Below are 27,356 nucleotides of genomic sequence, written 5' to 3' on the forward strand. Positions count from 1 at the left end.
CGGGAGGGCCCAGGGCGGCTGGGTCGCTGCTGCTTCCCGGTGCGATGGCGCTGGGAGCTGCCTCCCAGCTGTAATTCCCTGGGAAGCAGCCTGGCTCCACGGGGTTGGGGTGTGTGTGCGCCCACGCTTCTTGCCGGGCTCGTGGAAGCGAAGCTTGGAACTGTCGGGTGTCTGAGCCGTGTCCTCTGGGTTTGGCCTCGGCCCCGGGGGTGCCCGGGAGAGGACAGGTTGCCCGCGCCAGCCTCGGTGTTTGTTTTACACAAGTGTCGTTGTACCGGCTGTGTTTACCTGCCTGTGTTTACTGTTCTTGGGGGTTCTGTGTTAAAACTCCTGCCTGATGACTCCTAGACTTCCTTCTGGATCCTTGAAGTGAGAGGGATGGCTTGGGAGGTGTCTTGGGGAACAGCACTGGAAGGGAAGGTTTTGCGTCCTAGGAAGGGAAACTGAGGACAGGTTGGGTCCCTCCAGCAGGGCTGTGCTGTTCATCTGGGAGCTCTGGGAGCAGCCAAAGGCCTGTCGCTGCTGAAGCAGAGCTTCTTGTGCAGCTTGTGAGGGCCAGCTGGGTTTGTGTGCCTATGACTGTCCTGCCTCTGTGTTACCCTAACCAGGATTTGGGAAGTAGCTTCATTTTATAATGATGAATAGTGGCTTTATTCTTTAATTATGCTGTCCTATTACCAGCATGGAAGGTGGGGAGAAACTGAACATGATGATGACTTGTACCTGAAAAATGTAAATTACAGGCTTATTTACAAAACATGCCTCTTGTGGATGATGTATCTATTACTAAATTATGTCTCTTGCCTTCACACCCAAGTTGCATAACTGAAAGATAGGAAAGGTCACAAAGAAAATTATGTACTTGTTATAGGTTAAGACATGAGGAAGGAACCCTGTATTTTTTTTTAATTTTCTTTTTGCAGGAAGATTTGGTGGATATGTTGCATATGCGAACTTACAAGGCCACACAAAGATGTTGACTAGTTATGGTTTGCCACGTCACTGGAAATAGTAGTGGTGTGCTCCTGGCATCTGGGTGGACAGGGCAAACTTTTGTGGTTTAATTTAGAAATGCTGTTCTGCTCTGTTGTTACTAGTTTTCAAGAGAAATTACCTTTCCTGGACTTGATTTTCAGCACCTGTGCTGTTCCACAGCAAAATGGTAAATGATTCATACAATGGGTCAATATTGTTTCCCCAAGTTAAACATGCTCTATGGCATATTAATGTATTCAGTTATTTATTTTTATGTGGATGATGAAAGTCTATAAATTATTTACATCAGTTTTTAAATCTCTGTAATAGGATTTAAAGCACTCATTTCAATAGTCATGAAATCTTTCCTTAAAAAAGATGGGCAAAAAGGTATTGAATAAATAGCAAAAAAAGATTTCAAGTAAGTGTTGTTTCTTCAACAGTTGTTGTCCATTAACATTAATTGACTGTAGTTATTTATAGCCATTGCTTTTAAACTGACACTTATGCATATGCAATTATTTTTTTGATGTGAGTTTTACAAATTTCGTGACAGTATCTTTGACTTGCCATCCAGCCGAAGGCTTAAGAGGGAAATGGAGAGTGTTGTAATATGAAGGTGGTTTTAATTAATGTAAACATAAAACCAAATCCACCCCGTTTCCTGTTTCAAATGGTTGTGTTATCTGCAAACTGAGGAGATCATTTGGGTAACTGAGACCACTAGTAGCTGTCCTTGTCTCTGTTCTTGTTGCTTCCACTTGAACAGAAGAAGAACCAAGCTGCTGACCTTTAGGTCCCTTTTTGGGATTTGGAGTGTACTATCTTGAGGCATAGTGAAGAAAGTAATCATTTTGTACCTACACAAGAGGCCTCTCCAGTTGAAATCTGCTTTTGGACTGGAGCAAACTCTGGTTGCAGCTAGTGACTTCTGTCTGCTCAGTAGTTTTAAAGAGAGCAAATGCTACTTACAGTTTTAATATAAGTTATTTTAATGATTATAGTAGGCTTTATTCAGAATATTGTAGAAGAAAACACATTTTAAATAGGAAAATTTTGTTAAATGTGCTTTTATTGATCTTCCTTTTAAACCAAATTCTGCTGTAGAGCTGTGACAGGAGATGAAGTTATATGGTGATACAACATTCCATGGATCCCTCTTCTATGAGGAGGTTTGCTAGGCCAGATTTATGAATGTAGATCAGTTAGTCTCCATAGTGCCTTTCTTTTCTGTATGCTTTCTTATAAACCACATAAAAACTAATACTGCTTACAGCTTTGTCTTGCTGCTACTTGCTTTTAATCAATATATGTAATTCTTCTTTCTCACCTCAGTTCCTCCAGCTAATGTTAGCTCAGCCCAACATATCTAAAAGACAGTAACTCTCTACAACAAGAAACAAGTTGTTCCCCTGCACGCTGTGACTGTCGATGAGAGGCAGTGCAGCTGGTGCTCTGGCAGCTCTTGGTTTACCATGACTACACGTGGTGGGTGCTGCTGGTCTGGGCACGGTGGGGGCGGTGTGTTTAGCTGCTGCAGCTCCTGTCAGTTACCCTCTGTAAGGGCGAGGAGGTGTGTGGGCATTCACCTGAAGCTGTCTCCTAACACTGTCTTTGAATGTGGGGGGTTTTTTTTGTTCCCCAAAAGTCCATTAATTTTGGAAGGGAAGAAATTTCACACTCCACACTCCAGACTTCTTTCTTAATAAGGTAAAGTCTTACAAGCTGTTGCTTCTTATTTTTTAGGTCTGTTTTTGACACTTACAAAACAGAAAGCTATTTTCTGTCTTAGGATTTCAGAGTGGATTAGTCAATGGTAGCCTGCTACCATATGACTGATAAAGCTCTCCTATCAATATTAAACTTCAGCTGACTAAAGCACAGGCTTCATCCTCTTCGTGCTTTGGGAACATCCCTATTTTCTGAAATTTGTAAGGCAGCTACTTGGAATAATCTCTTTTTTTTTTTTTTTTTTTCCTCCCCTCACAGAGCTGTGACCCTTAGATCACACACCAAATCTTGTAGCCACTATTTTTATAGTGACAGCCTCTCTTTTTATGTAGGATGTTGCCAGACTTCTGAGCAGGTATTAGCACACACACACTTGAAGAATTATGAGCAGCTACTGATAGTGACTCACACAGAGTTCAAACAACTGTGCTTTTAGATGTTGTTTTGGGCAAGTTTTTCTGTTTGTTTTCAGCAGGCCCCCTCATCTAGAGTTTTACTGGTGAGGTCACATGAAGGGAGGTATGGTACACGTGGCCTGCATTTGCTGCTTTTTGATCTTAGATGCACAGGGAACGTAACGTGCTGAGATTGTGATCCTCTTAGCTGTAATCTTCAATACATGTACTGCTTTTTCTACAAACTGTACTTTCCCAGCTTCATACTTTTTACAAGTAAAAACTATTGCTTGTTGACAAGCACGCATCAATTCTTTGTTAATAAAAAAGCAGTTAGTGTTCTTTTTTTTTTCCTTACAGTTGTCAATACTTTGTATAAGTACAGGAGGCTTGTGGGTCTTGCTAGAAGTTATTAATGAGGCTGTGAAGATGTAAAAAGCAGCTTTTCAGAAGGCTTGGGGGTCTTGGGAAAGGATGTTTTGGAGACCTTGAAGGTGTAAAGCAGCTGCCCTGTCTCTTGGCAAATGGTATTTCCATTTGTTATTGTAGCAGAAGTCAAAGCAACTGTCAAACTGAATTTTAAGATAAAAGCAATTTTGGAACCTGTGGCTGCCACAGACAGTTGTTAGAGTTCCGCAATTGCACATTTCAGTTTTGTAAGAGCAGTTCTTTTGTCTTGTTACACAAGATCAGCATTAAATGGGTATTTGACTAGTGGAGAACATCACAGAAGCAGTGAATGATGAGCAGGTTAATTGCCTCCATTTGCTTTTATTTGGACAGAGAAGTGTGATTTTTCTAGTAGGGAGAAACAGTGTTCTATGGTTTGATGTGTAGAATAATGTTGAAACTATAGTAGATTTCAGAAGACATGATTTCAAAATGGTGATGCTGTTCAACTGAGACTGAAGTTTTATCTCCTCTTCATTTTGCCCATTCTTCTAGCACAGGAGAATAGGTTGGATAAGGTGGTCACTGGCAGTATTGGAAGGCTCATTAGCCTCATGGGTTGCTTCCACTGTTGTCTTTAGTTCCAGAATGCTGAAGAAATCTGGAAATCTTTGCATGGTCTGTTACAAGTGTATCTGTTTCTACATATTTCTGTTGCTGCCTTGTCAGAGCAAAGATTTATGTAGTCCACTGTCCACCACAGACAAAGGCATTAGGGAATGCTTTGGAAAAGACCTTTAAAGAAACAGAATATATAGTATGTTCTCCAGCATCAGTGGTTCAAGGATTTGCCCAACTGGAAGTTTCATCTGTCTTCCAGGGATTTTATTTAAGATGTATGCAACTGGGATGTGTGTGTTTTTACAAAGAAAGATCCAGTATCTTGATCCTAATTAAACTTGTTTTGATTCAAAATTACGTGACAATAAACTGCTATGCAAATTTTTATGAAAACATAGTCACATTTTTGTGAAATGACATAGAAAACATATACAGGAACTCAAAAATCTGTTTAGACAGGTGTGAATTCAAAAGGATTAGGAAAGGTGGGGTAAAATGAATAAGCACAAGGAATGGATAGGTAGAGGAGAAGAGCATTAGTAATGTGGGGCTCACTTGACAGTGTGCTAATGTGGGCTAATTCTAGAGTAGATACCATCTGACACTCCATTCCATTCTGCAAATGGATTGTAAATTATATTTCGGGGTACTTGTGTCTCAAGCCCCTTTTCTTTCCTCCTTTTACTGTTTTTAATTCACTAATGATCACGTCATTCACTGGTTCTAAGCTGTCCAGTAAAATCACACCCATAATGGAGCAGTTGAACTACTGGTTACCTAATGACATTGTGCAGGTCACTGTGAACCTGCTAGAGTTTCTACAAGTCTTAGATTTAATAAAACATTCTCTAGAGAATACAACTCTACTTAAAAAAAATACCATTCTCCATGTACATGAGCTGTAGTAAGAGCCTTCCGTAGCTCTCCAGTCTGCTCTGGCTCTTTGCTTTCAACATGGTTTCTTGGATGCTTTGGTGACCACATCACTTGAAGTGATTTTTTTTACTTAAAATGTCAAAGATCATCAGGTGTTGCCATACCACAAGAAATCCTGTGTACTTTACACATAAATTTAATCCTGATATTTTTTTTTAATTGCATGATCCTGTCTTTGGGCAGCTGAACTGGTGGCTGACTGCAATTTGCTGTTGCTTTTCCCCTTACGTGAAATTTAAACTTACTTTCAGTAAACAGGATTTTCCTTTGAATGTAACGTTGGGGGTAATGGGTTCCAAACTGCTTTGGGTTGCTGTGAGGACTGATGGCTCTAGTGAGTACTCTGGCCATGGGTCAGGCATTCTTGGCTCACTTGTTGGGTATTGAGCAGGGGAGAAAAAACCAAAGCCAGCTGGATTAAAAAAGACGTCAAACGTCATCTTTGACATATGCATCATCTAATTGAAGGGCCTTGATACTTGTCTTAAATTAGTTGTGCAGTTTCAGTATTTTGTTTTTCTAATATTTTTCCTAGTTGTAGATAGTAGCATAATTAATAGACAAACATATGAGAAAGATAATTTGTATTTTACTAATAGCTTAAAATGGCTGAGTAGTTATAAAACCCTTTATCCCAGAAAAACTTTAAGAGTTTTACTAATTCATTGGAACGCCTGAATTTGGTAAGTAAATTGCATCCTTACTTAAGCTGTCTTTCTCAGCAGAGACATGGGAAAAAATTACTATTTCTGTGTTTCTCCTGAATAGACCCCTAAGTCTTATTTAAAATGAAGAAAAAAAAATCATAGCAGCAGCCACTAAAAACAAAAGGAAAGCATTTGTTGGAGCAGCAAAGGCTGTCAGGTTGTTTAATTCCTTTTTCCCAGATCAGGTAAGTCTACTTGAAAGATTAGGAGCTCTGTAGCTTTATGGCAGCTGTTTTAAATTCCTTAATTTATTTGTTTATTATATACTTTCATTTTCAAACAGAAGAACTGAAAATTGGTAGAAGGAAATGGTTGCTATTCTTTTGAGGAAGAATAGCAAAACGCATGTAACTTAAATGTGAATTAGTTTCACTGGTGAACCTGCAGGTCACCTCTGTGTGCACAGAATTCTGTCTTGTGATAAAGTACTAGGGGCTGAGCCTTGCCCGACTGGGACCTTGCCCTCCCCGTGTCTGCTGACTTGGGTTTGACAGCAGTGTCGCCCAAGTCACCTCTGCCCTTCCCCTCGCCTGGGTCTGTTTCTCCTGTGGAGCTGTTGTGTCAGAGTCGTCTTGCCTTTTGTAGACAAGTTGTGGCAGATCTTCAGGAAGCTTGTAATGGTGTCCAGGTTTTTGGTTTTTGAATGTAGGAGAGAACTGGAACTTGGATCAGATTTTCTGAAGTTCCAGTCAGCAAAAGGTATGAAACTCTGTTATGCTGAAATAAATTCTGTTGTAATGTTGTGTGTTACGTTTACATTAATGTAAACTTTATTGCCACATGTGCTGTTCATTGATAATGTAAAAATGAAATAAAATCCTTCTTTATTAAATACAGAAGAGTACTAACAAAATAAAGCTCAGTAAGGCTAAATATAGTTGCTTTAATTTAAAACTATTTTTGTTTTCATCATAACAGATTTATTTAAAATAAAGCATAATATTTTGCTAAGAGAACACCTCTGATGTTCAAGTCCCATTCCTTTAAGCAGTAATATTGACATTTATGAAGGCTGTTCACTTGCATTTTCTGCATACAGGAGGGTTTCCTGGGATGGAGGTGCAGATTAGTTTAGTTGGCCAAGTTTGATAGCAGGAGTACTTGAATGTGACTTCAAGATACATCTAAGAGAAGCAGTTGTGTTAAACAGAAATTTCAGGATAACTTAAGGTAAACATGAATAGGAAGAAGAGGATTTGACCAGGACACAATTTTTGACAGAAATAGGTCTACAAATTGCACACATACATTACTCAAATTTTGCTCATTAATTGTGTTACCCCACTCCTGTTCAATCCTAGATCAAGCTGGTGACTTTAAATTTGATTTTCAGATTTTTAACATCCATGTTTTTGTTTTCAGAGAAATCTGGTGCATTTGCTGTAACACAAGAGGAAGATTGTCAGGCAGTGTCTCTGGCCCATAACACCTACTCTTTGATTTTTTCCCCAGAGCAGCAGGGAAGTCCCACACCTCCTGCTGGGACATGAATTCTCCTTTGCTCACTAGAATTAGCCCACACAATTTTCTTAGTATTTAATTTCAATGAACATTATGATAAATTGTTGCCAAGTGTACCTGTAGAAGCATGGTTATTTTTCATGCTGACAGTCATTCCACATTAAAAAATACCTCTATTATTTTGTCTCTGAATACTGTCTTTAACAAAACTAATGTCTTTATTTGAATTTTTTTTTTGGCTGAACTAGTGATACTTTTTTACTGTCTTGACAGTTTTCAGTTCTGTATTTTTAATGGGCCCAAACCATTCCCATTTTTCAGAATTGCCATTGCCAAACATTTACTCAGATGACTCAGTGTGATTTTAAGTGGGTTGAAATACCATATTTTTCATCAAAACTCTTTTTAATAATGTTTGGATAAGAACGTAATGTACTTGTTGCAGGCAGACTTAATGAATTATGTTTATTTCTTCTGTTGTTTTCAGTAGCCAAAGGAGGGATTGTGTTTGTGATACTGCAGATGTGCTGAAAGAAGAAACAATTTAATGCTTTCTTCACTGGATCACAGGTTCTCAGAATGAACCTGTGTCAGTCCAAGCTGTTCTTTGCAACCTGTCAGTTGGTATTTTTCAGAAATGTGGAAGTAGAACCATAGAATGGTTTGGGTTGGAAGGGACCTTAAAGATCATCTAGTTCCAACCCTCTTATCAGGGGCAGGGACATTTTCCACTGGACCAGGTTGCTCAGAGCCCCATCCAGACTGGCACTGAACACCTCCAGGGAGAGGGCATCCACAGCTTCCCTGGGCAGCCTGTTCCAGTGTCTCATCACCCTCATCATAACTAATTTCTTAGGTGCAGTCTCAACCTTTCCCTCTTTCAGTTTAAAACTGTTGCCCCTTGTCCTGTTGCTACAGGGTGTGACAAAAAGTCTCTCTCTTTCTTCTAAGTCCCTTGGAAGTAGTAAAAGGCGACAGTAAGGTCGCCCTGGAGCCTTCTCTTCTCCAGGCTGAACAGCCCCACCTCTCCCAGCCTGTCTTCATATGTACGTGCTGCTTTTTCTCAGCCTTTATTCATATATATATGTGCTCCTTAAGATATCCTAGGTTGTGTAATATTGAAAGCTTCTTAAAAGCAAATTGGCTCTGTGGTATGCAAAAGCTAAATTACATATTTTGCTGCATTTCATGCTCCAAGACTGGATTAATATTTCATTCTTTCAGCAGATTTTATGCTGGCTTCTTAAAATACCTATACTCTGGCTTCTTGATAATAAAATAATGCAATGAAAAATACATACTGTGTCACTGTTAATTAAATGTAAAAATATGTTAAAAAAAATAATAAAAACACCCTGCTTTAAACTGCTGTCATTTTAAATTCTACTAAACAGAAGCCTACCTGCTTTTTGTTCCCCCCACAGCAGCTGTGTTTATTACTTCTCAGTGCTAACCCCTTGGTTTCTCTGTTTCTGCCTGCCAGCTCCTGGCACTTGGCACCAAGGGGACAGTCTTGGAGCTAAAGGAGTGAAAAGGCTGTTACTTTTGGGACAAATCCAAAGTGCCAGTAGACCTTTGTAGAACTGTCTCATATTTTATTTTTTTGCTCTAATCATATTTTGCTCGTATTTTATTTTTTTGCTTTCTCTCAGTTAACATGGGTAACTGCATGTGATATAGGGGGCTTGGATTTCTTTTCCCTTGGTCCCTTGTTTGGGAAATCTCAGTAAGAGAGTTGTCTGCTTTGTCTACAACTAGTCTGTCTTCATTAGGCTTTATTATATACACTCTCAGTTTTCTTATGGTTACCTTTGTGCTTTGAGGGGTGTTATCCTGGTGCATACCACTCTTCTTATGAATGCAAGTATCCAGGCATGTTGACTGTGAAGCAGTGCTGGGTTTGAAGCCTTTTCTGGTCCAGACTAGTTTTCTTGTTATTCCTAGTTAATGAACTGCAAACCTTTATGCAGATGAATGAGACAAACTGTTTTTCAGTGGAGCCCAGACACTGCTGCCTGTAACATGACCTCATGGGCTCTACAGGGTTGACACCTCCCCCTGGAAGCAGCAGAATTGGGACAACTGGCAGCAGCAAATTTATGCATAGTCTGTTTGCTTTTTGGGTTGTAAGAAGTGAAATTCTCAGCCTTTTAGCTGTTGTTTATAGCTGCCAGGAAATCTGAAGGAGGAAAAGAACTTTTTTTCACAGTAGATTGAAATAAAAATTCCTCTGCTGGAAGGTTAGAATAGCTTTCCCTCACAGCATTATGAAAGTGAGTAAAGCCCTGGAGTCTAAGCATGTTACACAGCCTGCAGTCAGCTGGTGATGCCAGGCTTTGTGAACCAAGGAACTGTGGTTCACTTTCACTGTGTCTTTATACTGTTAAGGGAGTTTGGGCAGTGTTTCTCTTTCTAGCTATTTTCATAATTTTGTGCTGGTGTCACTTTTAAGATTTATTGAATGTGATTAATTTGTATTGTATCTTGGATTATGAACTCTAGTGAAGAAGCTGGGATGTACTGAAAAAGATTAGTCAACTGAAAGGAGTTCATCAATAAATGTTTATGTAATTTTGTATGCAATGGAAATTAATTTTTTCTTTATTTTCTTTTTCAGCTGTCAAACGTTTAATGAAAGAGGCTGCAGAACTGAAGGATCCTACAGATCATTATCATGCACAGCCTTTGGAGGTTTGTTTCTCCATATGTTTGCCAGAGTTTATAATTAGGCTGTGTTGTTACTGTGTTTTAAGTCCTCTGCATACATATGTATTTATAATGTACATCTTTAGATACTAGCAAACCTTTTAAAATTGATTCAGTTCTTTATTTCCTATCAGCAGAATTCCACTTTAATGGTATTGTAGTTCCAGGTTGTTAGTGAAAGTACATAATACCAGGTTTACAGAGGATGGTGAAGTTCTGGTGGTTAGAAGCTTAAACAGAAACCTCTCTTGATTTTGCTGGAATAATTAAAAAGGCAGTGTTCCGTGGTACTCAATTTGGGGTTCAATTTAGCTGCTCACAGAAATGTGTAGCACACTTAACAGGCTTATAGAAAATACCACATTCCTAGGTATTTCTAGAAAAGTCCTAGACTGGGTTGTCACTGCTCAGCAATAACTCAAACATCCCTGTATTATCATCACTGTTTCTAGTACAAATCCAAAATGCAGTCCATACCTGCTTACTATGAAGAAAATTAACTCTATTCTAGCCAAAACAAGCACATTCTGCACTCCTCATTCCATACTAATTATGGTATGGAATGCTTGGGTCTCTCACTATCTAGTACATCCTCATTAACCACCTTCCCCCATCCTATCCATTGATATAATATGCAGATATTCACTCCCTTTGTCTATGGACCAACCTTGAAAAATGTTCATAACTGTCCGCAGAATGTCCATTGAGTTCATCTAGTCCATGAATTTGGGCTCCATCTGTTGTGTTGGTCACTCAGGACAGGAGAGGTGGTGTGTTGCATGGAGTTACTGGGCACCAAAGCCAGCTCAGGTCACTGCTGTGCTTGCATTGCTTCTTGTAAGGCTTTTCCTCCATTGGTTCTGGTGGTTCCTGCTACAGTAATTCCTGTAACGTGCAATTCAAATAATGGATTGCAAGAAAGATAAATCCATTACAACCTCCACCCCTCGTCCCTTTGGACCAGATCATCAGGTTTAACATTGCAACAAACTCCCTCCCCTTCCCCTGCTCTGGCTTGGATTTGTCAACAGACTGCAGTCCCTTAGGGGTGTACTTGCTCCAAGTGGAGCCATATCTGTGAGCCACAGTCTCTCCAGGGGTATACCTGCTGTGGCATAGACTTATCCACAGCCACAGTTGCTGTGAGGTACACCCATTCCGTCTTGGCCTTCTTTGTGGGCCACAAGACCTTCAGAAATGTACCTGCTTCAATGTGGCCCTACAGGCACAGTCTCCTCAGGAGTGAACCTGCTCCAGCCACTGTCAGCAGTCCCTCCAGAGGTGTACCTGCTTTGTCACAGGCTTAACCATGGCCACACACATTTTGAGGTGCTCCATCATATACCTCATGCACGGCCACTTTTGCTTCAGGGTGTACCTGCTGCATCATGAACTTACCCACAGCTACAGATGCTTTGAGGTTTACCTTCTCCAGTGTGGAATTATACTTGGGCCACCATCCCTTCAGTGCTATACTTGCTGCAGCACAAACACAACCATGGCCACAGACACTTTGAGATGTACCTGCTTCCTTTTAGACTCATCCACAGATCACAGTCCCCTTGACTCAGCTTCACAAGGGAATTCCAGCCTGTCTAGTACAGCAGCAATGCCCTTACCATTTGTCAGCCCAGGCACATGGCCAGCAAGCAGCAAAAGCAAAAAGCAGCCAGTAATGAAGACTAGCCTCTAATATGCAGTAAGGCAGGCAAGCCCTGTGGCAAGCACTGGAGCCTGCCAGTTAATAGCTAAATGCCAATAACAGCTATAAATTTGATCTGGCACATTCCGATTAAATCTGTCATGATCTCAAACCCTTCAAGCTCATGTTCAGTGCCAGAAAGGACTGTTGTAGTTTAACATCAGTCAGCAGCTAAGCACCATGCAGCTGCTCACTCACTCACTCCCCTCTGCTAGGATGGAGAAGAGAATCAGGAGAGTAAAAGTGAGAAAATTGTGGGTGGAGGTAAAGACAGTTTAATAGGTAAAGCAAAAGCTGTACATGCAAGCAAAGCAAAACAAGGAATTAATTCACCACTTCCATTGGCAGGCAGGTGTTCAGCCATCTCTAGGAAAGCAGGGCTCCAGGTGACCACAAAACCTGGTCTCTCACTCCCCCTTCTCAGCTGGACAGGGGAGAGAATGTATAATGATAAGCTCATGGGTTGAGATAAGGACAGGGAGATCACTCACCAGTTACCATTACAGGCAAAACATATTTGACTTGGTGAAATTAGCATAATTTTATAACCAATCAAAATCAGAGTAGAATAATGAGAAATAAAAACTGATTCTTAAAACAGATTACCCCACCCCTCCTTTCTTCCTGGACTTAACTTCAGTCCTTATTTCTCTACCTCCTCCCCGCCCCAGCAGTGCAGGGAGGTGGAGAATGGGGATTGAAGTCATTTCATCACATGTCATGTATGCTGCACTGTCTTCCTCAGGGGGAGGACTCCTCACACTCTTCCCCTGCTCCACTTTGGGCTCCCTCCCACAGGAGACAGTCTTCCATGAACTTCTCCAAGATGAGTCCTTTCCATGGGCTGCAGTTCTTCATGAGCTGCACTGGTGTGGATCCCTTCTATAGGGTGCAGTTCTTCAGGAAGGGACTGCTCCCATGTGGGTCCCTCACAGGGTCACAAGTCCTGCTAGCAAACCTGCTCCAGCGTGGGCTCCTCTTTCCACAGGTCCACAAGTCCTGCCAGGAGCCTGCGGCAGCCTGGGCTTCCCCTCCTTCACTTTGGTGTCTGCAGAGTTGTTAATCTCATGTATTTTCACACTTCAGGTTGCTGTTGCACAGGGTTTTTTTTCCATCTTAAATACATTATCCTAGAGGTGTTGCCACTGTCACTGATGGACTTGGCTTTGGCCAGCAGTGTGTCCACCTTGGAGTCAGCTGGCATTGGCTTTATTTGGCCACTCCTGTAGCCATCCCCCTGCTACCAAAACCTTGCCATGGAAATCAAAGACATTTATGGAGAAGCAAAAGAGGATTGGAATTCTCTGGAGTGAGTCAAGTCTCTGTCTTGACTTAAGCATTGGAGGGACTTTAGGGAAGCTGTCATTAATGTGCTTTCTTGGGATAGGTCTCCTCTCAGTTCTCCAGAAATTATTACTCACTGGGCAAAGACCCAGTTTGACTTAATTTCCCATTTGTCAGGTAATAAAACTCTTTTCATAATTGACACAACTAGAGTGAAGAGCTTGAATAATGAAATTTGAGGGTTTCAACAAATCCATTGTGTAAAAAAATTACCAGAAAGCTACAATAGTTTATCCTTTTAACCAGAATCTTAGTACTGTGTTGATTGTCTTATTCTCAATTTAATTTTGACTTCTTAAAACTTCTGCTGTGCACTGGTTCTTCAGCCTGTCCTTGTTGAAGAAAATGGTGTTGAGTTATCTACTTCTGTGACATGCTCTTTTTTTCCTTCTCCCTTTGGTGGGGGCATTTTAGGATAATCTTTTTGAATGGCACTTCACTGTTAGAGGCCCTCCAGATTCAGATTTTGATGGAGGGATTTATCATGGGCGAATAGTTCTACCACCTGAATATCCCATGAAGCCACCTAGCATTATTTTGCTAACAGTAAGTATGTTTACCAGTTTTTCCTTCCTGTGTGTTCAGTTAAACCACAAGTGTCTGAGAGAGAGAGGCTCTTGGCATTTAAGGTAGGGTTATTTTTGTAAGAAAGATGATGTACTAAAGTTAATGCTGCTAGTTTAAGTCCAGAAGTCTTCTGTGGTGACTTTAGTGTTCTTAAATTACATGAAGCCTTGCATCTGTATAAATGGAAGTTGCTCCAGGACTAATCAAATTGCTGATGTGATTGTCTAATCTTCCCTCTCTGGACCCTCTTGGTCTCTGTTGGAGACATTGGTCCCATGTAGGAAGGAGACCTTGGGGTTAGGGCAAAGGCTCACATTTACACAGTCACATAGAGCTATAGCTTTTCAGGCTCTCTGCATCTGGTGTATGGGTTACAGGAGCAACAGACAAGCCACCATGTCTCACTGGGACATGCCAGGTTTCAGTTACAGGTTTCTTCATGCATGAATAAAAGCAGATAGCAGACTTTGTTCAAAAAGCTGAATGCCAATTTAGTGAAGTTGGCAGTAATATAATTATCAAGTATTGTTTGCACATAGATTTGTTTGATGATGATTTTTACAGCTTGTACCAAAAAAAAAGAGTTAGATTCCAGCATGTTTTACCATACCCTCCTTCTTCCTTTCAAGGCCAATGGCAGGTTTGAAGTGGGAAAGAAAATCTGCTTAAGCATCTCAGGACATCATCCTGAAACATGGCAGCCTTCATGGAGTAGTAAGTAACAATTATTTAGAAAATGTTACCCTCATCCAACAACTAGATCTTTAACCTGAAAAAAATTTTCATTAAGACTGCTTATAGTGGAAAAGGAGGCAGATCTTGAGGGAGTGAAAGTATGGGAGAATTTAAGAAATGTTAAGTCATGAAAGAGCAACATAGGAGGATTTGGGAATGGTATTGAATTAAATGTGGGGTGAAAGGATTGAGAAGCCGGGGGGGATGGTAAGCTCTTCTTTATTTGGATGCACAAACATTAAGAACTATCAGACTACTTAGAATATATATATTTTTAATTGTTCTTATGAAAACACTTAAAATCCTATTACCTAATGGCTAAAACCAGCTTGAATACTGATGGAGGGGAGCATGCTCAGCTTTTAATTCTGATACTGTACTTCTTAAAACTCGCGAGAAAAGATGTGGTCTGAGCTGAAAATAGCTGAATGTTTTCTACCTTGTTTTTAAGTTCCATTATCATAGGAATTGAGACTTGGCACAGTTCATCCAAGGCAATATTTCTGTGTTTATATAATTTTAGTTTTGCTGCGTATGGTAAGTTAATTATTTCTTTGGATATCAGTTGTACTTTTAAAATATTATTATAAGATCTTGGGGATTTTCTAGTAGACCACTCTTCAACTTCTATAAAGTCTCATGTTTTTTTAAAGAGTAGAAAATACTATCTTCTTGGTAGGAGGTATAAATATGCTATCTCTGTTTTGAGGCACTTTTCTTGATATGACATTTATTTACCAAATCTACTAGCAGAGTCTCTTGAATTCTTAAATTTTGTGACTGTGTAAGACAAAACTGAAAGATAGATATTGTCGAAAGAAATGTTTTAGATGACAATTGTGATGTGAGCTGTTACTATGGTAGACGACATAAAACCACTGAGCTTGAGTGCACTAAATTGCAGAATGTGTGTCTAATAGAAAACAACACAAAAAGGAGAATGTCTTATGGATCCTCTCCTTCCTTCCCCCCCCCCCATTTATGTGTTAATTCTGCCTTACCTTTTTTCTTCTTCAGAACCCCTTTTTAAAGTGTAGAGCTTTAACCTTTATATTGATGCACCATTTTTGTGACAACTTATCTATGTTGGCTGATGGAAGAACAAGGCTTTACCTTTCATGTACAATGTAAAGTTTAAAAAAATGAAGAAGGCATTGCTGTGTACCACAAAAACATGAAATTCAGAGCACTCCTTTGGACAAAGTGAAGATTTTCAGGCAGAACTGCACCTTCTGTACTTTGTAGAGTGAGATGAAATAACAACCTTTTTTATATCTCTGTTTTCCCATTTTAGTAAGAACAGCTTTACTAGCCATTATTGGATTTATGCCAACCAAAGGTGAAGGAGCAATAGGATCTCTGGATTATACACCAGAAGAAAGAAGAGCTCTTGCAAAGAAGTAAGCATTGTTTATTACTGTAGGTAATGTATGTAGTCTCTTTTAATCTTAAAAGCATTGGGTAGAAATTAAGTCACTTCATTTTGTTCTCTTGCATTTTCTCCAAATATAAAAAAACTTCTGTGCCTTGTGTTTAATTTTTTTTCCTCAATATTGTGCAAACTCAGAACTTTGGTCCAGCAAAATACTTCTTGAGAGCTGTGTTCCTTCCAGCATTATGTGGTCAAATTTGAGGTTCATCTGAAATTCAGGCTTAAAGATTTGTGAAACACTGGTGATTGCAGTGTGGAGGGAAAAGAAGTATGATGGAATTGATAGTAAGTGTAAGTGGGGGAGAAAACAGCCAAAACAATGATGCATCATTTCCTTTGAGTAAATAATAACAATGAAACAAGGACAAAAAATCTGAAGCAACTGCTGCTGAATGATTTTTATGAAATTAACTTAAAAATAGGTTTGTGACTTTGATGAAATTATTAGCTTAGTGGTCAAGGGGAAAGTAGTGGATGTTTATTTATCTTGACTTTAGCCAGGCTTTTGGTGCTGTCTTAATACCATCCCCATGGAGGAACTCATGAAGTACAGCCTAGGTAAGTGGGGACAGTAAGGTGGATTAAGAACAGGCTGAGCTGCCTGGCTCAAAGGATTGTGGCAAGCAGCAGTGATTTCAGCTGCAGCCATGTCACTGCAGGTGTACTCCAGGGGTCAATACTGGGGCCAATGCTATTCAGTGTCATTAATCACACTGATGATGGGACAGAGTGCACCCTCAGCAAGTTTTCAGATGATAAAAAACTGGGAGGAGTGGCTGGTACACCAGAAGGTTATGCTGCCATCCAGAGGAACCTCAGCAGGCTGGAGGAATCTCATTAAATTCAACAAAGGGAAAAGTCCTGCCTCTGGAGATGAATAATGCCAGTCAACCTGCTGGAAAGGAGCTTGGAATGGGAGGACCTGGGTGTCCTGGTGGACACCAAGCAAATCATGAGGCAGCAGTGTGTCCTTGGAACAAAGAAGACTAATGCTGTCCTGGGCTGACTTAGGCAGAGCATTGCCAGCAGGTTGAGGGAAGTGATCTTTCCTCTGTACTCAGCACTGGTGAGATATCTGGAGTGCTGGGTCCTTGGTCAGGGCTGTGTCCAGGTCAGGATACAAAAAAAATATGGGCTTTCTGGAGCAAATCCAGTGTGCAGTGCCACAGAGATGATGGAGGGGCTGGAACATGTTTCATAGGAGGAGAGACTAAGAGATCTGGGAGTGTTCAGCTTGAAGAAGAGATGGCTCAAGGGTTCTTATCCATGTATACAAATATCTGAAAGGAAGATGTAAAGAGCCAGGCTCTTTACAGTGACCTCCAATGGCAGGACAAGGAGCAAAGGGCACAAATTGAAACCCACAACATTAAATCTGGAATGCAACAAACCACTTTTTTACTGTGAAGATGGGTAAAAGCACTAGCACAGGTTGTCCAGAGTGGTGGTGAAGTCTCTGCTTCTTGGAGGTATTAAAAATGTTACTGGGAACAAACCCAAACAACATGCTGTGCTTGACCCTGCGTTAAGCAAGGAAACTGGACTAAGTGATCTCTAGAGGTCCCTCCCAACCTCAAATATTCTGTGATTATCCTTGAATGAAATCTACCTGTGGGTATGATGGAATGAGTTTTATGGTCTTTCTGCTTTCCCCATCTGGGGAGAAGGTACTTAAAAGACTGTATCTCTATCTTATAAGCAAAGTTACTGTATTCCAGATTGTAACTAGTACCTTATTTTTTAGGCAGATGTGAGCTTATTCTGCTTTTACTCTGAGCCAGCTGGAAGCTGCAGCTTTCCTGTTAGCATGGCACTAAGTCAAAGCTAATAAACCATGCTGAGAGACAGGGTTTAGTGGGTTGGTCTTGATACTGATTGTCAAGGCTTTGTGATTTCTCATTGGCTTGGATAGCTGCCTGCAGGGTGCCCTGTAGACAAGTTATGTGTGTGGGAGAGGAAAGGTAATGCTCTTGCAGAAGCTGAAATTCCTGGATTTCAGGAGCAAGCTCTGGGGTCCAATTTAATACTTGTAATAACAGCTAGATCTTTATAGTTTACTATTTTAATTTAATGCAGATATAAAGTACATTTTACAATGGTAACAATTTTTTACTAAAGTACAGCTAACACCAATGTGTAAGTCCGTTGATAATGTTTTCCTAAATTACATGAATATTTGTAGCATAGATAACTCTCAACATATTTTTTCAAGATCGTGTAATTTGGTGTAGGGGAAAGTACTTTTACTAGTCTTGACACCATTTATCTTTCTGTGGATTGTATTGCAAATGGGCTATTTAAACAAGCACAGAAAAACATTCTGAGAACATGCTATTTTGAGTTATGTCATTTGTGGCCAGGTCACAAGACTTCTGTTGTGAAATGTGTGGCACATCTATGAAGACAGCCCTCCTACCACTAACATCTGGAAGCGTGTCAAGCCAGGCAGACAAGGAGGCTAAAGAGCTTGCCAGACAAATTAGCTTCAAGGTAAAGTCATTGTTTAAACTTTTATTTCTATTGTATAGAATTAAAAAAATACATTATTGAGGAAAAACTTGTAAATTGCAGAAACATTCATCATTTTATAAACCTTCACCAATCACTACATGGAAACGTGTTTTTTTAGGATATGAAAGAGAAAAATAGGAGTGGATCTCTTGCAATGTGCCAATTAATAAATTGTGCCTCTCAAGCACTGATTGATTAGTTTTAATTTCAGTGGTGAGCACTGTTGTAAGAGCTGCCTTACTATTTTGCTTTTACTTAATGTTTTCAGTCACTACTAACTTGATTAAATTCTACAGAATTGGCCTTCTCATTAAAGTGTTAGGAACATTTGGGCAGAGTTAACCTGGATTTATTTTTATTTGTGACTTTTTTTTTTTTTTCCCCTCCTCTTTTGGGTTTATGGAAGGAATAAAACATATTCCTACTGAAAAATGGTTGCAAATTCTTTTGAACTACTCTGCAGCTGAAGATACTGAAAGTTGAACTCTGGTATGGAAGTTGCTGTTACCCAAAAATGTGTTTTGTAGCTTGTGTTTCAGTGAAAGTAAGGTTTGTTTAGCTAAATATGTGCCTTAGAAAATTGCATGTCTTGCATGCACAGTGTTGTTTTCCAGTGATTTTTCCACTAAACTCTTAAGCCACTAAGGAAGACTGCTCTGCATGAGGGCAGGGAACTACAGTGAACAATGACACTGTGGGCATTGGTGCAGAATACATCCTCACTAAGGTCACAGATGCTAATATGTCTCTCTTTATAATCAGTGTTCTCCTAACACTGTCCTAAAGGCTACTTTTTTCCCTCTGTGTATGTGTGTGCCGTGAGCGTAAATTGCCTCCTAGTGAGCATTACTGCCCATTTTGCAGGACCTGCCTATTCCTGTGTGATCTCACATCTAGACATGTTGACATGGTTGGGTCTGTGTGTAATAAGACTTATGATAAAAACATGTTATAGAATCATAAAATCATAGAGTCGTTTTGGTTGGAAAAGACCTTTAAAATCATCAAGTCCAACCATTAGCTTAGCACTCTGATCTCAAAATATCTTACAAAGAAGGGGAGATACAGGAACAGAGTTTTGAAGCAAAACTACTTGGGTAAGTATAGCATTAATTTTTACTTAAGGACTGCTGATCTTCATCAAGATAAGTTCTGAAAATATCAGAGTGTGCATATATATATATTTAAGAGTAATTTCTTAACTTACATTTCATACCATTTGTCAGTTTTAAAATTTTAAGAGTAATTTCTTACATTTCATACCATTTGTCAGTTTTAAAATGAAAGACTGAGTGGCATCAATCTCTAAAGAGATCTAAAGAGTATTTGTGTGTTCTCTGTATCCACATACTTAACTCCACCTCCTAAGAACAAGCACACAGCCAGGACCCATCTCACTACAACCTCCTTTCAGGTAGTTTTAGAGGGCAGTGAGGTCTCCCCTTCGACCTCCCCTTCTCCAAACTAGACACCCCCAGTTCCCTCAGCTGCTCCTCGTGTGCCTTGTTCTGTAGACCCTTCACCAGCTTGGTAGCTCTCCTTTGGACACACTCCAGCACCTCAGTGTATGATTTGAGAGAGCCACTCTACTAGCAAGCATACTAGCAATTTCTGCATTATCTTGATCATTAAAAAAGAGATTTTTCTCATTTTTTCTCAATGATTCTGAGATTATGAGAAATTATTTCATAGCAGCCTTAAGCAAAATGGTAACTTAAAAAAACCCATGTGTGTGGGAGTGTGAAAGGAGTATGAAATTCAGGAGAAAAACCAACATTTCCTCTTTACAGTTTCCCTGCTTCTGTGAGCCTCCACCTTTTCCTGTTTTAACAGAAAATTACATTTTTTTAATCACCTTTAGATTGACTTGCAAATTGTTTTGTGCATTTTTAGGTGCTATATTCCATAAACTCCATTCCTCTTTAAAGAAAAGAAGAAAAGATATATGACTAATAGCATATGCATTACTGTAAAAAAATACGGTTTATGTACATGTGGTGATCACAAGGCATGTTGTTTTGCAGTAAAATTAATTCTCCACTCACCCTCATTACATTTAAATATGTTGATCTTCTTTCCTTGATGTCTGTGTTATCTCCAGCTTTTCTGGAAGCAGAGGTAAGGGCCGGAGGAAGGAGAGAGTAGGTGAAAAATTTTGGGTTTGGGAACTTTCAATTGTTTTGTTTTTTTGAATGTTAGTCTGACTTCAGTCTAACATACTGAACTTAGTACTTTCGTGAACTAAGATGCATCAAATACACTTTTTGTAGTGTATGTGCTTTGTAAAGATTAACAGTAAAGATAAAACGAGCTCTTCTTGGAAAATGCAGAATTGTGAAAAGCAGTGGTTGCAGGTTCCAGGGAAGGAACTTAAAAATGGATGTGGGAGAGGATGTGAGTTATTAAATGCTGGAGCAGCCTGCCCAGAAGGGCTTTGGAATCCCCCGCTTTGGAGATGCTCAAAACTTGACTGAACATGACTCTGCTTTGAGGAGGGAGTCAGACCAGTTGACATCTAGGGGTTATTCCAGCCTAAATTATGTATAATCCTGTGTTGTTTTGTTGCTGCTTCATATTTGAGTCATAATTGTTCTATCTAATATTAGAGTTTCTAATTGTCAAGTGCAAAAGGAAAGCAGTGTTGTTGGACTGTAGGTATTTTTAAATCTTAAATTAATCTTCAGGTTAAGTGACTTATTTTTTTTATTCTTCTGAGATAATACACATCAAGAAACAGGGAATATCACTTCATCACACAAAATAGTACCATGAAAGAATATTATTTTCTTGTGATCTTAATCTGCTTGTTATCACCGCAGCTGGTTGGTTTCTAATACACTGTATTTCTTGCTGCTGCCACCACTATTTATATCTGCATTTGAAGACAGGTATCAGTCTTGGAATTGTCATCTGTATAATATATTGAAATCTAGATACATGACTTGGGAGGTGACTTGCTTGCTGATAAAAAATATGTATAAATTTTCAAGTGTTTCAGTTCAGGACTATGATGCAATGTCCTTTGCCAATCCCAAGGGATTATTGCAGGCATATACTATTTTAACAAGAGGTTTGTTTCTGATATTCTACAGATCACTCCTGCTCTCTTGTCTCCAAGTTCCAAAAGCATGAAACCTAAATTCTGGGAATTTGATTATTACTAGATGTTGTAAAAACGCATACAAAGGCAGTATTATAAGACTTGTATTTTTTCTTTTGCTCTGCCTATGCTAAAATATAAGTGCTGGAAAGCGAGGTATGTGTGCCGTTCACAGTGTAGTGCCAGGCACGTGTGCCCGCTCTGGCTGTGAAGAAACTTTGGTACTAGAACCAGTATAGCCTTGTTAAATTAGCACTTACTGGAGGACAGTTAGCCTTGCTGAGAAGCAGGCTGTATTAGATGACTTGTAACAGCAGTAGTCAGCATTCGGTTAAGGACGTGAGAAGCAGAAGTTTCAAAAATGCTTTCATTTCTGGCGTAATGTCTTCGATCTTCTAAAGAGTTTTCTATTTTGCTCTCTACATCTATGCGTTTTTTGAATGTTGTACCTGTGCAAACAGAATTGTTGTTTTAAACTGATGTTTGCACATCTACAGTCTTATCTCCAGAGAATGAGAGTTTCTTTAACCTCTTGGTGTGGAGCTGAAATGCAGTTGGTGTCCTTGATCATTGCATTTCAGGAAGTCTCATAATCTCCATTTGTTAAAACATACATTCCAAAATAAGCCAAATCTTTTTGGAGTGATTTTTTATTTGTGTCTCTGAAGCATATACATTACTCCTTGTAGGCAGAAGTCAATTCATCCAGCAAGTCTGATGCTGGACCCTCAAACTCGTCAGGATTGGGCCCCTCTGCTGCTACCCGTGAGCCCCAGCAGGACGGCGCTGCAACAGCCTTCCAGGATCCCGCGAGGCCAGCGGTACGGTTGGTCTTTGAGCTTTATCAGTGCCAGTACAGGTGTGGTCTGAGCATGAAATCAGTGCTGTGAAGCTGGTGGGAGGCTTCCTCACGAGTATGTAGTTCATAATACATTTCTTCTAGAACTTCTGCCCGCTTTTATATACAATTTCTAAACTTGAACAAGAACACTGCATCACTTTTAGAAATAGCAGTGTCTTTATTTACCGCTTTCAAGAGAAGGAAGTGAAAGCAATCTTCTTTTAACAGTTCTCATTCACAGTAGTTCCTTTAATGTATGTCTTATCGGTTCATTAAAATATCATGGTGTCTGAAGTACTACAGTTTACCATCTGCTTAATATATCACAGCTTTTTGCAATAGAATTCTTGGTCAGAGGCAGAAGATGTTTCAGTGATAATTTGTAGCTTTTAAATATTAATTAAGGATATGTTCCTGGTTTTTATAACCTCTTGAGTAAATCTGACTTAAAATATTCTTACCACTTGAAGTATGATTCTTATGTTTTAATACTGCAAGGTGTAGGGCTTACATAATGGTTTTGGAAGTGACTGAGGCCTGGTGGTGGGCCAAGGCAGCTGCTGTTGTGACTGTGGCAAATGCAGTACAAAGTCACTGATAAATTGCAGGCAAATCCCAGCTAAGCTGTCTTTTTTAGAGAGGATGGGGCTGCAGATCATTTAAAAAACCTAAAACACGTCAAGTAACGTCAGACCATCTGTTATGTGTTTCCAACATATTTTCCAGCTATGTAGAAATATAAACATGCTAATAACATACTTTTTCCCCACAATAAGGATTTTTCCAGATTGTTCAGGATTTAATAAACCGTTTTATTATTCTTATTACAAATCCTGGCTAATATAGTAGAAGTAGGCAAAATACCATAGCATTGCTATCATTTCCTTGAGGAAAAAGAGACTTGATTTTTTTTTTAAAATCCCATTTCTAACAAATTTGTTTTCATCAATTCTGCTGATTTAGTAAGTAACGAGTAATTTTCTGCAGAACAGTCCCATGTGAAGTGAGATGTTTAAACATACAAGTGTACGTACAAATATTTGTGTGTTATAAACAGTTATTGATGAAAAGTGGATTCATGTTTTAAGGGATCAGACTGTCACACTCATGATTGTTTATTTGAGTTTGAAGCAATATCTGTGTTTCTGAGCTGCCACATTTTGAGTGCTAGGAATTTCTGGAGGCACTGGGGAGTAAAAACTTACAGCCACACAGTGAAATTAAAAAATGTGTAACAGGAAAGACTATTGGAATGAGTTTGAGCTTGCTATTTTTGTGTTCTTATTCAAGCAAAACTTAATAGAAGACTTCAAAGTAGGAGGCCAGAGGCCTTGATCTGCTAGTAGGCATGAAAGAGTATCTGTGTGAACTTCAGACCCTTTCTACTCAGCTGGGCTTCTTACATGTGTAAAATCAGTTTCTTGGCCTAGTTCTTGCTGTAGAACGACCTAATTCTACTCCACTAATCTAAGTATTAGATGTGAGCAACTTTAAAACAAAAAACATCTTTCTATTCTTGGATAAAATGTTTACCACTTCCTCAACAGATGTGTGCTTAATTAAAAGCTATTGTAGAAAAATTGCTGTTGTGAACTTGAAATTTATACCCTTTGAGAATAAAAAAGGCAGAGGTCGACCCAATGCTGAATCCTTGTATTAGCTTGCATAGTAATTCCTTTTAGTATAGTGGACTTAATGTGCCTAGCCCTGTAGTCTGGGCCCTTATTTTTATTCTTATGTTCTGAATGATATATCATTAAAAAGTGTTTCCTTTTATCACTGTTAAGTGGTGTCTTCAGCTTCGTGATACTACAGCAACAATTTTAAATGTCTTGGCAACCAGGAGTACTTGGCCCACCTTCAAATAGACATTTTTCTTATTAGCCTTTAAGCCAGCTGTTCTTCAATTGGAAGTTGTATGGACAAGGTATTTCACCTGTCCTTATAACTTATTATTTCTGTATCTTGCTGAGATCAGGAGTATAACTGAAAAAGACATAAGTAACCCAAAGGATTTATATGTTCTGAGTTCCTAGAGTTTCGTATGCTTTTAAAACATCCCTTCCAAGCTGATTATTTCATACTTCCAGCATTGTGATAAATTTTTTAAAATAATGGCCTGGAGATATGAGGGATACAGCAAATGCTGCCATCCTTCAGTAGACTGAGCATAGTGTAGGTTTCATTGCTTGCATTTTGTTACTCTATGGAACTTTTTGTTAATTCTAATATATGTACCTTTTACTAAATTAGCCTTATCTATGAAACTTGGATATCCTTGAAGCATTTCCACCAGTCCTAACGGTTTCAGAAGCTTCAGAAATTATATGACACATAAAGTGCATCTACAGTGACAGTAAAGATCAGGTGCTAAAGGTGACTACAGTGTAGCTCTTATTAAATGCTTTAACTTTTAGCCTATTTAAGCCCTCATCCCTACATTTCCAGTGTGGCTTGGCAGAAAATTACTTAAACGTGGATGGAAATTTTATCATGTGAGATGTTGTGTTAATGTAAAAATGTTGACATTTTTGCTTAAGGAGAATTAAAAAACTTACCATAAGTGAAGACAAGAAGGTTGTGATGTTTAAGAAGTGTATAATGCGGCCTATCTACTATTTTTAGGATTCTTAATTATTAAGTCTTCTAACCAAAAAAAGTTCATGTAGATGTATATATAATATACATACATATATAGTATACATAATATACATACAGTAGCATCTGGTCCCAGACTTATATCAGGTAATTATCACTCCTTTCTAATCTAGCTTGCTTCTGCATGCCTGCTAATTCTCAGCCATTGATTATGTGGGGAATCCCAAGGCAGTGGATTAGCTCAGCTTTGGCTGAAGTGCTCAAGCTTCTCCTGCCCTGATGCATCTATATAATTTCCTCAAAAAAAAAAAAAAAAAAAAAAAGTTAAAGCCTGGCAATTGTCAGTGAGTTTTCTCTTGAGTTACAGCTCCTTTCACATCAGTCTATGGCACCTTGTCTTATTCAGAACAGGGTCTTTCTGTTTTATTTTTACAAATTTTCAGTGTTAGGAAGAAAGCCAGAAGTGTGACAGCCAGTGCTAGTTACTTTGGTTAGTAAGTATGAAGGATCAGGAATATTTCTAGACTTTTTTAAATTCCTTTTTAATAGTTACTTTAAGAAGAATAACACTTTGCCTGCTGAATTTGCAGTTCTTGCTTCCTGAATTCACTTCTCTCCCTCTCCCCTTCTGAAAGATGTAAATGAGTGTAAATGAATCTAGGAACTTCATTTTCAAAGGCTTAGCTTTCCCCAAGTCTTATTTTCCTTGGCATGAGGAGCTTTCAGGTAGGTTCAGTATGAAGCCAAATGACTTTCTTCTGCAGTGTAGTGGAAGTCATGGCAAGCGGCTCGTGCTGTTCTTGGCTGTTTCTGCTGATAAAATAAATCTTTTAAAAACATTTTTCTTTGGAGCTACCCAAGCTGATTGCTTGCTTAGGCAGGAAACCTGTGTAAACAAGCAAGTTGTCAAATGCAGTGAGCAATTACATTAGTACTTCTTGTATGTACTATCAGTACATAGTAGCTGACCAAAACAGTGCCTAGGGTTATGGATATTATGCCCATTGAAAGGATTTTACTTGGAAACAAATATAAAATGTCCAGAATGATAGTTTTACCTGCTGTAATGATCATCAGTCTCTCAGAAGAATGGAACGGTGGATATGTTGACTCTGGAAAATGCAGGTTGCTTTAAGTGGGAATATTTGCAAACTGGAGAAGTGAGGAAAAAATATCTGAGAAGTGAAAAGAAGACTTCATATAATAACTTTTTGTCAGAGCTACTTTTTTTTTTAAAAAAAAACAACAACCAGCAACTTTAACCTGGTCAAAATATTTCTTTCCAACAACTCCTGTGTCACTATTTTTAATGTTAAAATGTTGGACGTTTGAGCAACATTGCAAGCAGGCTTAGGCCAGTGGAATATCAGAACCTGTAGTTTCAATCTTAACATGAAAAAATATTTTCTTTTGGATAATACTCTCCTGAGCTGAACATAAGTTGCCACCATTTATTTTTTTATTGCTGTAATGGTAGACTGGCGTTTGACCAGTAGAGGGCAATAGGTATATGTATGCGGAGGTACAATGCTCAAGAATTTTAACTGGAATCACTTGGGTATTTTGTGTTCAGGGTCCGGGTTTTTTTGTGGTGGTGATGAGAACAGACCTTTGGACCCAGCTGTCCACAGGAGGCAGGGCAGCATTACTCAGTTACAATTAATTGGACTTCTTCCGTTCTTGCTGTCCCCAGCTGGTTTCTCTTTCAGTATAGGTGATGTTACAAATCCTCAGAGACTTAACTATCTGGGGGATTATTAAGGGTTTATTGGACTGTAAAGAGTTAAGCAAATGCTAGACAAAGATACTTGAAATATCTGGATTTGGAACCAATCTAGAATTCAGATTTTGTTTGACAGACTTCCTTCAGACTTTTCTTGTCCTTAGAACTGCTAATTCACAGCTTGAAAGACTTGCAGTGTATGGACAAACACAGCTGTAACAATCTCGTCATTACCAGTGACATCAGGCTTTCAAGTATTAGTCAGTATCTGAAGACTACATTTTAGTCCTAGTGATTTGATTCCTTGCCATTCTTCTGCCCTGTCTTGTCTCACAGCTCCCTCTGTGTTTCATTTGCAGTCAGAAGCTCAGCTGAGCAGTGCAGCAGGCAGCCAGGAGCACGCCCCACCTGCGCCCACCAGCAGCTCCATGAGCCCTCGGCAGCGCCGTGCCCAGCAGCAGAGCCAGAGACGGGCTCCCACTTCAAATGACTTTAATCGGGTACAGCAGCCAAGAGTCAACATGAACCACACTGGATCAACTCTTCTGATTGTCCTGCTGACTTTTGCATTGGCAGCTCTTATATTTCGTAGAATATGTTTGGCTAATGAGTATATATTTGAGTTATAAAGTTGTTTCTGTCTTAACAGCAGTGACTGGAATGCTTCGTTGAACATTCTGTGTTGGGTATGACATGAGAACTGTTTACAAAGGTTACTTTTTGTATTTACACTTAAATCCTTATGAATGTTAATGTACCTACAGTGACGTTACTTTAAGAAGAGCAGAGTTGGACATTTAACTGCACCAAGTGTTAGTTGAGTGCCCTCTAGACACTTGGAAAAACAGTGCAGTGGAAAGGTAGCATTCAGGCATGGAGGA

At 39.3% G+C, this 27,356-nt stretch overlaps 1 protein-coding gene across 1 annotated transcript; it reads left to right on the plus strand.

Moving 5' to 3' along the window:
• The first annotated feature begins 9,836 nt into the window (after positions 1-9,836).
• UBE2J1 (ubiquitin-conjugating enzyme E2, J1) lies at positions 9,837-27,104 on the plus strand. Its single transcript, XM_010000505.1, has 7 exons — positions 9,837-9,907; positions 13,383-13,514; positions 14,165-14,249; positions 15,565-15,670; positions 18,063-18,192; positions 22,003-22,134; positions 26,835-27,104. The coding sequence occupies exons 1-7, from the start codon at positions 9,848-9,850 to the stop codon at positions 27,102-27,104; spliced, it is 915 nt and encodes a 304-aa protein (XP_009998807.1). The 5' UTR covers positions 9,837-9,847.
• Positions 27,105-27,356: the final 252 nt, after the last annotated feature.

This window comes from Chaetura pelagica, unplaced genomic scaffold (genome assembly GCF_000747805.2).
Source record: "Chaetura pelagica isolate M959 unplaced genomic scaffold, ChaPel_1.0 scaffold174, whole genome shotgun sequence".
Classification (NCBI taxonomy): Eukaryota; Metazoa; Chordata; class Aves; order Apodiformes; family Apodidae; genus Chaetura; species Chaetura pelagica.

Bases quoted from the DNA above. Each gene is read 5' to 3' on its own strand.
- UBE2J1 (XM_010000505.1), top strand. From the start codon at position 9,848: ATGAAAGAGGCTGCAGAACTGAAGGATCCTACAGATCATTATCATGCA. The intron at 13,515-14,164 runs GTAAGTATGTTT...CTTCCTTTCAAG, and splicing joins CTAGCATTATTTTGCTAACA to GCCAATGGCAGGTTTGAAGT. The intron at 15,671-18,062 runs GTAAGCATTGTT...ATTTGTGGCCAG, and splicing joins AGAAGAGCTCTTGCAAAGAA to GTCACAAGACTTCTGTTGTG.